The sequence below is a fragment of the Zootermopsis nevadensis genome, unplaced genomic scaffold, assembly GCF_977971745.1.
Source record: "Zootermopsis nevadensis isolate Lab colony 2312 unplaced genomic scaffold, Znev_1.0 Znev_ptg000023l, whole genome shotgun sequence".
Lineage (NCBI taxonomy): Eukaryota > Metazoa > Arthropoda > Insecta > Blattodea > Termopsidae > Zootermopsis > Zootermopsis nevadensis.
Genome location: NW_028259155.1, coordinates 7,461,785 through 7,475,992, shown reverse-complemented (window position 1 = coordinate 7,475,992; position 14,208 = coordinate 7,461,785). Strand labels below are relative to the sequence as shown.

The 14,208-nt window shown below is 42.3% G+C and overlaps 1 protein-coding gene across 3 annotated transcripts; it reads right to left on the bottom strand.

Moving 5' to 3' along the window:
* Positions 1-292: 292 nt before the first annotated feature.
* LOC147872896 (kelch-like protein 10) lies at positions 293-13,860 on the bottom strand. Of its 3 annotated transcripts, none has more exons than XM_087354663.1 (10): positions 13,653-13,860; positions 10,746-10,932; positions 9,776-10,027; positions 8,651-8,930; positions 7,784-8,020; positions 7,058-7,227; positions 4,883-5,052; positions 4,326-4,484; positions 2,963-3,170; positions 293-2,024 (listed from the first exon to the last, which is right to left on the bottom strand). In XM_087354663.1, the coding sequence occupies exons 2-10, from the start codon at positions 10,928-10,930 to the stop codon at positions 1,820-1,822; spliced, it is 1,866 nt and encodes a 621-aa protein (XP_087210789.1). In that variant the 5' UTR covers positions 10,931-10,932; positions 13,653-13,860; the 3' UTR covers positions 293-1,819. The 3 variants fall into 3 exon arrangements, with proteins under 3 accessions (XP_087210789.1, XP_087210790.1, XP_087210791.1); XM_087354664.1 differs by lacking the exon at positions 13,653-13,860 and adding an exon at positions 11,999-12,213; XM_087354665.1 differs by lacking the exon at positions 10,746-10,932.
* Positions 13,861-14,208: the final 348 nt, after the last annotated feature.

Here is a 14,208-nt window from a genome sequence, read left to right as displayed (position 1 = left end):
CGTAAAGGCTGAAATTATAGGTTAGTTTCGTACGCTTTTATAATCTGCTAGTAAATTCATTCCAAGGTAATTTATTTTAAATGAAAATTCTGTAATTGTCTGGACACACGATACAGTTCTGCGGGGTAGAGGATCGGCCCACCGCAGAACTCCACACCATTACAAAACTTTAAAATTTAGACACGTGGACAAACGTATAAGAATTCGAAATGATAAATCCACGCTGGACCACGTGCATCAGGGTACGAAGCATAAAACCATGAAGTCACTTAGAACAGAATAATAATAATAATAATAATTCAATTCATTTATTAAAGTGCTCGACAACAGCCAAACCAGAGTACAGGATAAAATATAATAAATAATTAATTCATTTCAATAATAATAAAAGTAAAACATTACAAATACGAAAACAAACAAATGAAACTAAATATAAAAATGTATCATATTAGTAAATAATAATAATTCAATTCAATTCCCTTATTGAGAGATGATTGAAAAGAAAATGTGCTAATTAATATGCAAAAGTAATATAATAATTCAATTCATTAATACTAAAAGAATAAACATTAAAAACTAGACAAAACTTTTGAGATTAAATACCATAAAATACGGTCAAAATGAAGAATTTTGAATAATAATTAAATTCAATTCCTTTATTAAAGTGAGGCCAGTAACAGCCAAGCACTAACAACAATACAAAAGCAAACAATCAATGAACTGAAAACATAATATTGTATGATTATTGCAAAAGACTAAATGTTATAGATGATTAAAATAATAATTAAACTAAAAACTGTTTGTAAGACCTGCATGGAGTCCAAAGTTGGACACATTCACTCTTTTTTGTAATTCGCCTGCTCAATGGATTTCCTTCAAACAAACTCAGATATTGCCAAGGCCTACTTGAAAATGACTCGACGTTGCGGTTGCAGTGACGTCGATAGCGGTGTCCTGCATCCACTCAGTTTGGACGTCGAACATCGACTTCCTGTCCTCTAACTTCACTTGGGTATTCGCTAGCTTTCTAAAGGGAAAACGCCGCGACCTCTAAGAGCCCATGAGTCAAAATGACACGCGCAGGATTAGGCAGGCGAGCCAGGAACTGAACTCTGTTCCACGTGGGAACAAAGCACGTGCATCTGATACAGGCATAGTCTGTACGAAAATAGGTCGAAACACTAGAAATTATGAGTGAAATGCGTTGCCATGGAATTTCAGCAGGCCTTTCCTGTTAGACAAAAATCACGTTAGAAAGTAACCATGAGAGTTGGCAAGTTGTATTATCGTCTTTCTTCTGTTATTAATTCAGTTGCAAACATTCTGTCCTTCCCGATAGTCTCTAGTATAATATTTTTGCGTAAGTTTTGTATTTTGCATTGGACGCGGAAATTTTCAAAAATTTCTACCATGAATATCACGTTCTAATGTACTGACTTCCTGGTCCCTTGATTTCTGCTCGCATTTCGTACTAATATTTCCACAGCCGCCCTTTTGTCTCGGTTCTTTAAGCATTTCAAGCTCTAATCATTTCCTTTATTTAATAGCAGCTTATAACTCACCGTTCTAAACTTTAATCGTTTAGACACTAAACTTTAGAGTATTTTAGTAATTTTCCTTAAACTTCCCCTGAGATCCTGAAAATCTTTCCATTTCTGTTTAGTGTTCAATCTTGCTGCTGTTTGGCACAAATATTATTTTTGATTTAATCTTCTCTGATACAAACTTCTTGTGAATTTTTTTGAAGCAAGTGAACTTTCTAGATTTCTTCTTTTCGTGATTGTTCTAATACTATTATTCAAAAAGACAAATTTCATATTCAATATTCGTCGAGGTCTTGGTCTTCTTGCCCGTCGCCTTTAGGTGTCAGAGGAGCGTCGGACTTGGCCTCAATCCCCTGTCCGTCCTCCTCCACCAACTGATGCTTGCGTTTGTGGATGTAGTCGCCTACATTCGGAAGTCGCTCGACCACGCAGGCCGACACACCATCTCTAAGTGGAGTCGTCATGTCTGCAAGCTTTTCCCTGCAGTTGTGAAAATAATCAAGGTTATGCATTATCTAAAGCTCAAAACCAATTTCATCGCACATAAAGACGGAACCACAGAAGATACCAAGCCCTTCGAGACAAGACAAAACTTATCAAGGCCTTTATACTCGCCCTTAAGTATTCTTCTTTTAAATTTACGTCCCCTACGACTAAGGCCAGTGCTATTATGCACAGATATTCAACAATCTTCTTCCAAAATGCGGTTTTGAGGTTCTAAGATGTCTGCGGTGTCGAATAATTGGGACTCGACGGGGTTGCTCTGGATTGCGTCAGAAGAGACGAACAAACCCTCTAGTTTTGTCCCAGTCAACCTCCAACTGAAATTCCCCCGTACGACGGTTTTTGCAAACCCTCCAATTTCTTCGAGAGATCGAACGAGCCCACGTGATCGTTAGTTCACTCATAGAAACATAGGAGCCGGGCGAACAGTTGAAGAAAAGGAACGCGTGTCATTACATCGCGACCGGAAGGCGGGTTAAGACTGCGAGATGCCGTGTCCTGCCGGGGCCAGACGAGGCTCTGCGCGGCGCAAATGAACCCCGATCAAATACAAAGAACTCGGGACGGATACAAAATGTCGCTAAATCTCAGGCTTGCAAGTGGCCGGATATCGAGATTATTATGGCGGCCCCGAAAGGGTGTCCCTGTTCAAAGAAGCTTCGACTGTGGTCCGCTTTGCCTTACTCAGCCATCTGCCCGCTCTCGCTGCAACTCACAACCCCCGCCCACGTTTCGCGGGGCTTAATACTTGCAGCCGGGATGATGGAAGCCTCAAGCGCCTCTGAAACGTCGGAAAATTTCTAAGAGACCACAAGGCCAAAATACTCCGTAGGACTCGTCCCCTTGATCTAAACTCATTCTTGTTTCACAAGTTGTAGTTTGTGAAAAGATCCTAAACAAACAAACAAACAAACCATTCATGTCTCCCGCCGTCGAAACGCTCAACTTGGCGAATGGGCGCTTCGTCGTGAATACCACCGATGGCGTAGATGGCGTCGTTAATCACTTGAAGCACGAAGTTGCCACGTGGGTGCGAGAGGTTGGGGATCTCGGTCCACGTGTTCGTTTCTGGGTCGTATTTCTCGCCGCTGCTCGTAGAGCGAGACTCTTCGCAAAATCCTCCTGCGGGTACAATGCTCTGTGTTAGGTCTGCAGAACGAAAGGTGTTCCAGGTCCTTGCCGATAATTATTTCTCCCTTAAACGGTCAAGGAATATCTAGCCTTCAACGGAACTACAATGTTCATTACCGTGTTCACAAAATCCCATCATTCGACCGTTCTCACGTAACGTATTTTTTCTAAAATCACTTTTAATATTATCCTCCTATTTGCGCGATCTCTTCCCTTAAGGATTTCAGATTAATATTTCGCATTTCTCGTATATTCCATGCGTGCTACACACTCAGCCCACCTCATCGCATTGTTTTATGCTCCGAAATATGAAATTCGGTCCTCGTAATGAATGAATGAACGAAACATAAAATGTCTGAAGCCACGTGAGTGAGAGACGAGACAAATTCGCTCCTTTTTGCAATGTTCATGTTTGCATCGGCAACAAATCAGGAATAAAATGGCTTCGAAGGAGCACGTTTTCTCGTCCTTATCGCCCGATTAGTGAACAGTGGAATTTATGTAGTTCATTTATACAGAACGCCATTACATGAAGATTGTCCTGAACTACGCGGTGTCTCGGAAGCCACGTTCAATGTGCGTATTAGATTACAGTTACGCACGAAGGTTATAGTTTTATATTCGAGAAATGTGTTGAAAGCATTCCGAGCCCAGGCGTACACAACGGAATCCATTTCAACACGTTCTCAGGCAATCTGACGACTGACGAGTGACTCCGTCGAATTTCCAAAATGATTTTGTACCGCAGAACTTGCCACGCCCGCTAACTGCTACATATGACTACGTCCGAAAACACTGTTCAACAATAAACACATTGCATTGTTGAAAACGTAATTCGTTGCATAAACCGAATAATAAAGAGCGCGGGATTCAAACAACGCGGGCTCTGTAGGGAGACGGGGCCAGTGTTGCCACAGAGCAAAATGAAATTTCTCTCCCACGCTTAGCAAAACACGTGCCTATTGAGGCACGCTATAATAGAAATACAACAACAGATTACGCGTTGTTGTTGTTGTTAGAGAGCTTTGTGGAGAAAGTCGTCGAAACCACGAACCACAAATCACGTAAAAAGAGGTTAAAATTGTTGACAAACCAATTCCGTAAAAGCAGGAGACAAATTCTGCTCACGAAGTCGCAGATTCTTACCTACGGCGTACACACTGCCCTGGAAGGCGACGCAACACAGGCCGCTGCGTTTGGAATGCATCGGGGAAATCTTCGTCCATCCGTTCTTCTGTGGGTCATACACCTCCGCTGAGGCCAGATACTTACTCCAATTGAATCCGCCGACGACGTAGACTTTACCTGCAAAGAGAGACCAGCGACATGACACAAATGGCGCCATATATTTCAGATGTGCCGAGTTATCGTACGTAGTACAGATGTGGGAGAATTCGTAGTAATTAGCCTGTAGAAGGAAATGATTTCAGCGGGCGAAACGAGCATCACGTGTAAAAGGTAGGCAGACAATTTCATTCTGTCGCTCGCTTCTCACTTGCGATCAGAATTAATTAAAATGGAGGTAAATTACAGGAATACGTTCAGGACTTAGACCTATTTCTATAAATAGTTCCTCTTGGTCTGTTATTGAATCTTAGTGCGCTCTATAACCTGCAGCTGTAACTGGATTCTGTCTCTCAGTTATGACAGCTTCGCCGTTTTACATTAATCGATGCTGTTCTGTTTCGCGAGATTCGATTTACCATTGAGTGCAGTCGCACTTGCGTGGGTTCGGTCGGTGTTCAGAGAAGCGATCCTCGACCACTTGTTCGTCCTGTGGTCGTATCGCTCGGCCGAATTAAGTCGACCACCGTCATTGCAGCCGCCAATAGCGTACACCACATCCCCGAGCACCGCCACACTGAAGTCCGCTCTGAAACAAAAGAGTACAGGCGTTGATATGCTTCACGCTCATTTGTTACTGACACAAACAAGTTCACTTTCGCAGAAATTCACTCTGCATTCTCTGTCGTAGCAAGAAAATCGTAAAACCTGGGGAATCTAACTAACTAACTAACTAACTAGATGGCTTACCGAACCCGAAGGTTCATCACCGGACTAACCAAAGCCCTACACCGGACCAACAAAATCCAGTCTCCTTCGACTCCTATCTCCCATAGATCCCGCCTGACATTATCCTCCCATCTACGTCTAGGTCTCCCCAGAGTTCTCTTCCCCTCAGGCTTCCCAAATAGTGGACCCAACCAACCAGATGGCTTACGGAACCCGAAGGTTCATCACCGAATTAACCAAAGCCCTCCACCGGACCCTGTCCTGGGCCAACGAAATCCAGTCTCCTTCAACTCCTATCTCCCATAGATCCCGCCTGACATTATCCTCCCATCTACGTCTAGGTCTCCCCAGAGGTCTCTTCCCCTTAGGCTTCCCAAATAGTGGACACAACCAACCAGATGGCTTATGGAACACGAAGGTTCATCACCGGACTAACCAAAGCCCTCCACTGGACCCTGTCCTGGGCCAACGAAATCCAGTCTCCTTCAACTCCTATCTCCCATAGATCCCGCCTGACATTATCCTCCCATCTACGTCTAGGTCTCCCCAGAGGTCTCTTCCCCTCAGGCTTCCCAAATAGTGGACACACCAACCAGATGGCTTATGGAACACGAAGGTTCATCACCGGACTAACCAAAGCCCTCCACCGGACCAACAAAATCTAGTCTCCTTCGACTCCTCTCTCCCATAGATCCCGCCTGAAATTATCCTCCCATCTACGTCTAGGTCTCCCTAGCGGTCTCTTCCCCTCAGGCTTCCCAACCAGTACCCGGTGCACACCTCTTGTCCCATCCATGCGCGCTACATGTCCCGCCCATCTCACTCTTCTCGACTTAATCACCTTCACAATACTAGGGGAGCAGTACAGATTTTTAAGCTCATCATTGTGCAGTTTCCTCCACGCCCCATCGTCTTCCCTCTTAGGCCCAAATATCCTCCTCAACACCCGATTCTCAAACACCTGCAATCTGTGTTCCTCCCTCTGAGTGAGAGACCATGTTTCGCACCCATACAAAACAACAGGCAAGATTATTGTTCTGTATACTTTAATTTTCAGGTTCTTACAAATCAGACGGGAAGACAAAATATTTTGGACTGAGAAGTAGGAAGCATTTCCGGAATTTAGTCTCCTCCTAACTTCCTCACAAGTATCATTTTGATTTGTTATTGTTGTTCCCAAATATTTGAACTTTGTAACCCTTTCAAAGGATTTATTAGCCACCCTAAGATAATTTTGCCCGCCTGTCTTCTGATGACGAGATACTAACATGTACTTAGTTTTTTCTGAATTTACTTCCAGCCCCACTTGTCTACCAGCCTCTAGTAAAACTTCTGCGTTCCTCTTTATTGTATTTATATCGTCCCCCAATAAATTATCATCATCAGCATATGCCAATAGCTGATGTGTTCCATTCAATTGCAAACTCTCCTGCCTACCTTGGACTTTCCTGATGGCGTATTCTAGCGCAAAGTTAAAGAGCGATGAACACAAAGCATCTCCTTGTTTTAGACCGTTCTTGATGAAGAATGTCTCAGATAAAAATTTAAGTACACAAATTTTGCTACAGGTTTCATTTAAGGACATTTTATTAGACTCACCAGTTTCTTTGGTACACCAAATTCAATAAGAATATTATAAAACACTTCGCTCTTCACAGAGTCGAAGGCTTTTTAGAAATCTCCTGGAGAAACTAAGAACGAAATTAGTAACTGGCTTCTATTCGGGTTTTAACGAAGACCAACACCGATGCAAGTGCTTTTATTTGTACTGTACTGAATGCTCCTGTTTGTGAGCGATGACTAGCAGAACAACTACCAGCTTTTCAAGAAGGACGGATTTCGTTAGTCTGCGAGTCGTGTCTTACCTGCAGTCAATCATGTGCTTCACCTCGGTCCATGTCTTTGTAACTGCGTTGAAGCAGCGGACGGAGTCCAAAAATTTATCGTCGTGAAAACCACCGATGACGTAAATGTTAAAACCGACAGCCGCGACGCCATGGCGAGTTCGCGGTCCGGTCGGGTCGCCCTCCTCGATCTACAACGACGACATAATACGGGCACATAATTCTTTTGTCCGTGAGGTCCACCAAAGTTTAACATTTTACGTAAGATTCTGACCAACCAAGGGAGCAGACGAATATTTCTGCACCGTGCTGGCTGGCCAGGCCTTCCGCACGCGAGAAACGTCGTGCGAATTTAATGCGAAGCAACCGTGAAATTGTGGCTAATATTAATTATAATAATATTATCGCAAATAACAATAATTTCGATTAAGGTCCAAACCCACCAGACAAGTCGTTATAATATTCCACGTTGGACGTTTATGGTAAATGTTGAATGTGGCGAACAAAATCTATTTCGTGGACTCCAATTTGAACACACATTTCACACACGAGAAAATTTTATTTAATTTATTTATCCAGTTTAATTCTCGTGCCTGTAATTTGTTTGTTTAAAAAAAGTTTCACTGCAATGGAAATAAATTAAGGTTAAATAATGGGCAAACAGAGTTCAAATACTTGTAATGAAATAAGCAACGAGAAAATGTTTTGCAGACGTCATTCAACAAGGAGCATTTGTGTGGAACTCACCTTAAGCCATTGGTCTGTCATCGCGTCGTAAGTTTGCATCGAATCTGTGCTAATTCCAGGGGTCGACCCTCCAATAACAAAGAGAATGTCAATAGGAATTCGTTTGCTCTCGTACTTTGGAGTCAGAAATTCCCGGGCGTTCTCGGAGACAATTGAAGGGTCGAGCAGGAAATCCAGCGTCTCGTGGATCACGGGTCTCCATGTCTCATTTTCCTTCACATAAGGGTGACTTCTTATCTGTTTAACAGTGCAGTGTAAACCTTATAAACATTTAGGAAGAGACAGTGTGAATCTTTGGACGTTTCATTACAGATGAACACACAATTTTGATTGGGAAACCCACCGAAAGAGATTATGGCGTACACAGGAGAAGAAATTTAATGTTTTACGTAATGTCGCTCTCACAAGTGTGCAGGTGACAGAGATAGGGAGAGCATTGTTAGAATCGGCCTAAAGGAATTTTATTAAAAATCATTTGAATCGCAAGATACAGACTTAAGTAACATCTGTATTTTGAGTTGCATTAAAAAATTGTGTATGTATTTATTATCTCTCCCATGCGAGCTGATTGCTTCGGTCTTATTTGGCTCAAAGCTCAAAGGCAATGTCCCTCGTGAGCGATAACACGCGAGCTGAGCGAGTTGCATAAGCTGCACGGGGAAGTCGCTTGTTTTGTCCTACGTGGGAGAACGAAAGCGACGCATGCGCCTTCCCTGTACTGCCCGGTCTATTACAATTCATAGGAAACAAAGAAGAATGACATTCTGTTCAGACGTTCTGCAATTGCTACATGCAGAATGATGCGATGAAGCTTTACGAACGCGTCCGAAAGTGGATTTCCCCGCACGTAAACATTTACGTACTGACCTCTTGGAGGAATTCTTTCTCGATTAGTCCCAGCCTGACGTTCTTCAGGAGCTCTGCGATGTGTCCTTTTCTGTTCTCTGCGTCGTGGTCGATCCACCGGAGTACGCAGTTCCACACGACCTTCTCGTCTTTGACGTTCAGAGCATCCGCCCCGATAATCGCCTGCAGCTCCTCTACCGGCAATTCCAGCAGTTCCTTGCTTTGCTGACACAAATGAACGAAGGCGCTCAAAACGAAGTGACGAGCGTCGGATTCAAGGTCGGCGCAAGATTTAAATTTGCTGAAACGAGAATCAGAACGAGCTCATGAGCGCCTTCGAAATCTCGACGAAGTGAAACTCTGCAGCTAGAACTAGATTCTGTAGTGTCTGCTCGCCGCCATCTTTTACCAAAACCCCGAATGAACGAGGAGACGAAGTAGAGACAGGCTTTCATTTAAGTGGGGAAAGGGAGAAGTTTACGGCTGTGAGGAGAAGGCAAGGCGTTCGAAGGTGAGCGAGGAGAAGATTTGAGCAGAGGATCGAACTGCATTCGACATGAAATTTCATTCCGGCATTGACCTTAGGAGGTCGGCACTTGGTAAAATTTTGTGGTTCGTATGAAGGGGGTGGGGGGATTTTGATATTGACAATGGCAAGTGCGTATCAGAGTCACGCAGAAAGAAAGAATTTCGGCAGAAGATCGAGAAATTATAACTCTCATAGATCATTCGCGTTTCACTTGATTAAATTAATCACCTCATTTCGCTCACCTCGTGGTTTGAGCCGAGGCTACAGCTTCACCTGGTCTGCAAACAGTCGAATTATGACGGCCAAAAGCTCCTAGTCTCTGTACCGACCGACCAAACAAATTATTCGTAATATATAGCCATACAATAAATCCGTATAATGGTGCAACACGTATTATAAGAGCGGGTACGTAGAAGTAAACTCTTGTAAATGGTGATTGGATGGAACCACGATTCTCGTAATCCAGCAATGGACCTTACCAAGACCGCATTGTCACATTCCCAGTCCGAAGTCTAAAGAACCAGCTCTGACGCTGAACTTGGCTCGTCTCGGAACAACGAAGTTGCTTCTGTAACGAAGGTTAGAGTCCCTGAAAGTGACCAATGAACATCAATTACCTTGCGAGATGCAGGATTCCGAAGCAATTATCAAGGTCCATCCTGTCCTTGTGGAACTGACAGCAGAGCTCAATAATGTTTTCCACGGACAAGTAGTCGGACGTTTCGAGCAGCTGACCGACGTTTCCGTGATTAACGTCCATCTTCTTTGTGTACATATAGTCCAGTATCTGGGCCATCATGTCCGAGCTGACTCCTTCCACGAGAACGTCGTTCTGCTCGTGGGCGCGCAGTTTCTCGGTGAAGAGTTCGCTGGAACATCACGAAGCAGCCGTTAATACATAAACACACAGGGACTCTGCCCCCTTGAAGCGGAATGATATTGAGAAATGCGAACAGAAATTCATGATAGTAATTTACTTGAAGTTGTATTCAAAAAGCAGTGAATAGTTTTGTTAACGTCTGTTGTGTGAAGAACGTATTTTTATTTTATGTGAATATTTTTCATACGTTGTGTGAGCTCGATATATCGAAGGATTTTAGGTTTTTCTCGGCGGTGAGTAAGAAGATGGCTGACAGACTTCAAAGACGCTACAAACGACAAGACAGCCATCTTGGTAATGGATGATTCAGGGGCATCGCATAGATCATTGTCGTACAAAGCGAAGGCCCTCAGAATCAGAGCGTTGAGTAACCAACGCCTTCCCGATAAACAACTGAAGATACACGTCAGTGTCTGTGCATCGTGGCAACTGCCCCATAACCAGAGAGTAACGGGAGTCGACTTCTGTTAACACATTACACTGCGCAACAATCCAGAAGAGAGCCATCTTCATACTCGCCGCCCTGAGAACCTGAAATCTCACCACAATAGACAAATCACAACATATAAAAAGCCATGCACAGATTTCAGTTTTCTGCAACCAAAAATGACATCAAACTTCACTTTCTACTTGGCGTCTGCTACGTTCTGAAGTTCTCTTACGTCCTAATTTCACGCGTTAACAACCTCAACAGCGACCAATCAAACCTGAAATATTTGCTGAACATCGAGAGGATCACACTGTGGACAGGAAAGGATCCGCCATCTTCCAGCTTCAAAACCGCGTCACACAGAATCTCCTTCTCTCTGAACTCACTCAGAAATTGCAATCCATCGGTGCACAGGCACTTCCTGTCTTGCAGAGAGCTGCAACTTCCTTGCTTTACAGCCATTCCTGAAAAAGGTCGTCCATTGTTCCAAATTGACACACTCCTTATCAACTGACAGTGTCTGACAAAACTTCATTGAGAAGAATATTTGGGCCTGCCGGATAATGCGCAAAATTACACAAGGAAGAGACCATTTTGGAAACCTAAATATTAGTGGGATGATAATATTAAAATGGACACTAAGTAAATGGAGACTGAGGTCATGGACTGAATTCATATGCCTCGGGATATGGTCCAGATGAGGGGCTCGTAGTAATCTTGGTATTCGAATTTAGAGCGAAATGATTTGATTAAACGCGCTGCTATCAGATTCTCAAGCAGAGCTTGGACATGGCGTCGGTTATAGAATGTCTATCGAGATTCAATACGATTTATAGCAGTCGCTGAACAGAACCGTGAAGTTTTAGACGTCACATCCCAAATTTTTAATTTTTCACACCAGGTGAAAATTTTGTAGATATTAAGTGTACAATATCAATGCGATACGACGCAATACATTTTTATTGAGATTCTGGGCCACTGAACACGTCTTATCCCTTTAAAATTGTAAATTGTTAATTGTTTACCAGGACATTATTTTACTATAAATGATGTCGTACGCTGACAGAAGTCAGTCTCGTCGCGGCGAGTACAACCAATGAAATCTTCTCAGGCAATCAGCTGCGTTAACTGGTTACCGTAGTAAACCGACGTTTCGGGAAGCAACTCTGTTCCCATCATCAAGGTTCTGATGTGACTGGATACCTCGAAAGTCACGACTTCCAAGGCATCCAGTCACATCGTCTGCAACACAATCTACTGCAAGGTCTGTACTAAACGCCGTCTTTTTAAACTCCGAAACGTCTTCGTTGCGATGGAATAATCTTATGGCTCCAGGAGCATCCAACATCGCTTCTTCAGGAGTTATAAAATGGTTCAAGACGATCCCCGTTTCCAATTTTGGTTAGGTTAGGTTAGGTTAGGTTAGGTTAGGTTAGGTTAGAAAATTGTACGTCACTTTGCCTCATTACTTGCATTAGAGGGAAAAACATTAAATGTGATGAATAATAATAATTAATAGGAATTCCTTACCTCAAACTTTGTTCAATTGTGCGAGACCACGATGTCCACCGGAAAATATCAATTTAATCAAAACTAAAATGAAGTATCACAGATTTCTTAATAATTCTTATGTAAGATGAGAACTTGTGATATTCTGAAAGTTTGTTAACAGCACAAAATTATTTATTCTACGACGCACTTTTTCTACAAGCGATTCACAGCTCAGCTCTTTCCACAATAACGAAAGCTGATTGTTGACGGCGATAATGAAATACAACAATGCCGAGTAAACAGATGACGTAACAATTAGTTTCTTAGGTAAAGGAGTGGAGTGCAATACGGTTCATTCAGGCTATTATAGAGCATGTATAAGAAATGAGAAAAGAGCCTTACGGCATGCCCAGCGAACATTGTTGCAGGCGTTTGTTAGAAATTCGAGTCCTTTTTCTATCATTGTTGTAGACGCAGGTGTTCACACAAAGGCTGGCCATTGTAGGTCCATATTTACACATTGTTGGTATGAATCTTACACATTTTCGTAACTTAACGCTGTTTTACCGAATGACCCTTCCGTAGAGACGAATTTACGTCGAAAATTGAAGGCAAGCCAAATTCTCTTACACGAGTTTACACGTGTTCATGAAAACGTGTAAATATATTGAGAAATAATAATAATAATAATAATAATAAAGTTAATATGGCAGAGTATTTGCACATAAAGCATCAAAAGGATTCATAGATTAATATCGTAAAATTACACGACAGGTCTCAAGCAAAACGAACTCAATAACTAAGACAGCATCGAAAATCAAAGACGAACTCAATTCTGAAGATGAAGGGAAACAAAGTAAGACTTTGATTCAAGAGAGAATAAAGAGAAAATGGGAGAACAAAAAACATCTCCGAAGTTTGGACAGACAACTCATAAGCAAAGAGACTCGTTTCTGTGGCTAACAAGAGGAGATCTGAAAGTCAGATTACAGCAGCGATTTGATGAGACGACAGATCACGTTATGTCCGGATGCCCCGTGCTGGCAAAAGACATGATCGTGTTTGTACTCAGTTACATTTTAACATAAGCAGGAAAGCTGGGGTAAAGCTAGAAGAGAATCATTGGTATGAACACCTCCCGAAGACAGTGGAGACCAGTGGAGATTTAAAAATAACTATTTAGTGGAACCAGCAAATCAGAAGAGATGGAACCATCACAAATAACAAAGCGGATGTTATAATCCGAAACAAAAACGGAACTCGCCTCTGAATTGATGTAGCAACGCCGACTGACAGGAACGTAATTAAGAAGGAGGCGGAGAAGATCTTGAAATAGAAGGACCTTCTCATAGAAATACAGATAATGCGGAAGGTTCAAGCAAAAATAATCCCAATAATTTTAGGAGCGACAGGAACTGTCTCCAGGTCACTCAGAAAATATTTGGCCAACATCCCGGGCGAACACGACATCAGGGAACTGCAGAAGACCGCCATCTTGGGAACTTCAAACATTAATTAAAAGACGCTTTCATAAAATAAAATTATATAATTCATGTAACACGTATTAAAAACAAAATGGATCCCGGAAATACCTCAGGGACGACGTCTGTCTCGGGTACATGGGAGTACAGACCCCATAAAAGGTGAAGAGATGGGATAATAATAATAATAATAATAAATTGTAAGTCCTTACCCAACTCTTCGTTCCAGGGGATGTCCACCGGCAATAAACAACTCGATTGATACTAAAATGCACAGAGTCTAGGACAGAACTAAAAATGTCTTAATAATTCCTATAAAACGTGTATATTGGATTAATTTGAAAGACTATCTTGTCTACGACGCACTTTTCTCACAACCGATCCACAGCTGAGTTCGTTCCACAATGACGAAAACCGACTGTTGATGACAATACTAAGTAATACATTATTGTTGTCGTCAACAATCGGTCTTCGTGACGACAATAATTAAAAAATAAAATACAACAATGCCTGCGAAAACTGTGACGTAATAATTATGAATGTTTCTTCAGTTGTTTACGCATTATTGAGGCAATTTTAATGCATACGAGGATTCGGCCGACGCACGCAAAATAAAAATAATTCTTCGCAACTGCGAAAAAGCTTTAGCGAATTCGATGTATCAAGAAACGCGAAATTTTACAATTATTTTTCGCAATATCATCGTCATCATAAACAGTTACTGAGCCCGTTCCGTCTCCAGACAGATTTGCCCTTTTAAACCCGGAG

What these genes read in the sequence shown, in the direction of transcription:
- LOC147872896 (XM_087354663.1), bottom strand. Translation starts at nt 10,930, where the DNA reads ATGGCTGTAAAGCAAGGAAGTTGCAGCTCTCTGCAAGACAGGAAGTGC. An exon ending in ATGTTCAGCAAATATTTCAG is followed by an intron (nt 10,028 to 10,745) that starts GTTTGATTGGTC and finishes GTGATGTTCCAG; the next exon opens with CGAACTCTTCACCGAGAAAC. An exon ending in AGAAAGAATTCCTCCAAGAG is followed by an intron (nt 8,021 to 8,650) that starts GTCAGTACGTAA and finishes ACTGTTAAACAG; the next exon opens with ATAAGAAGTCACCCTTATGT.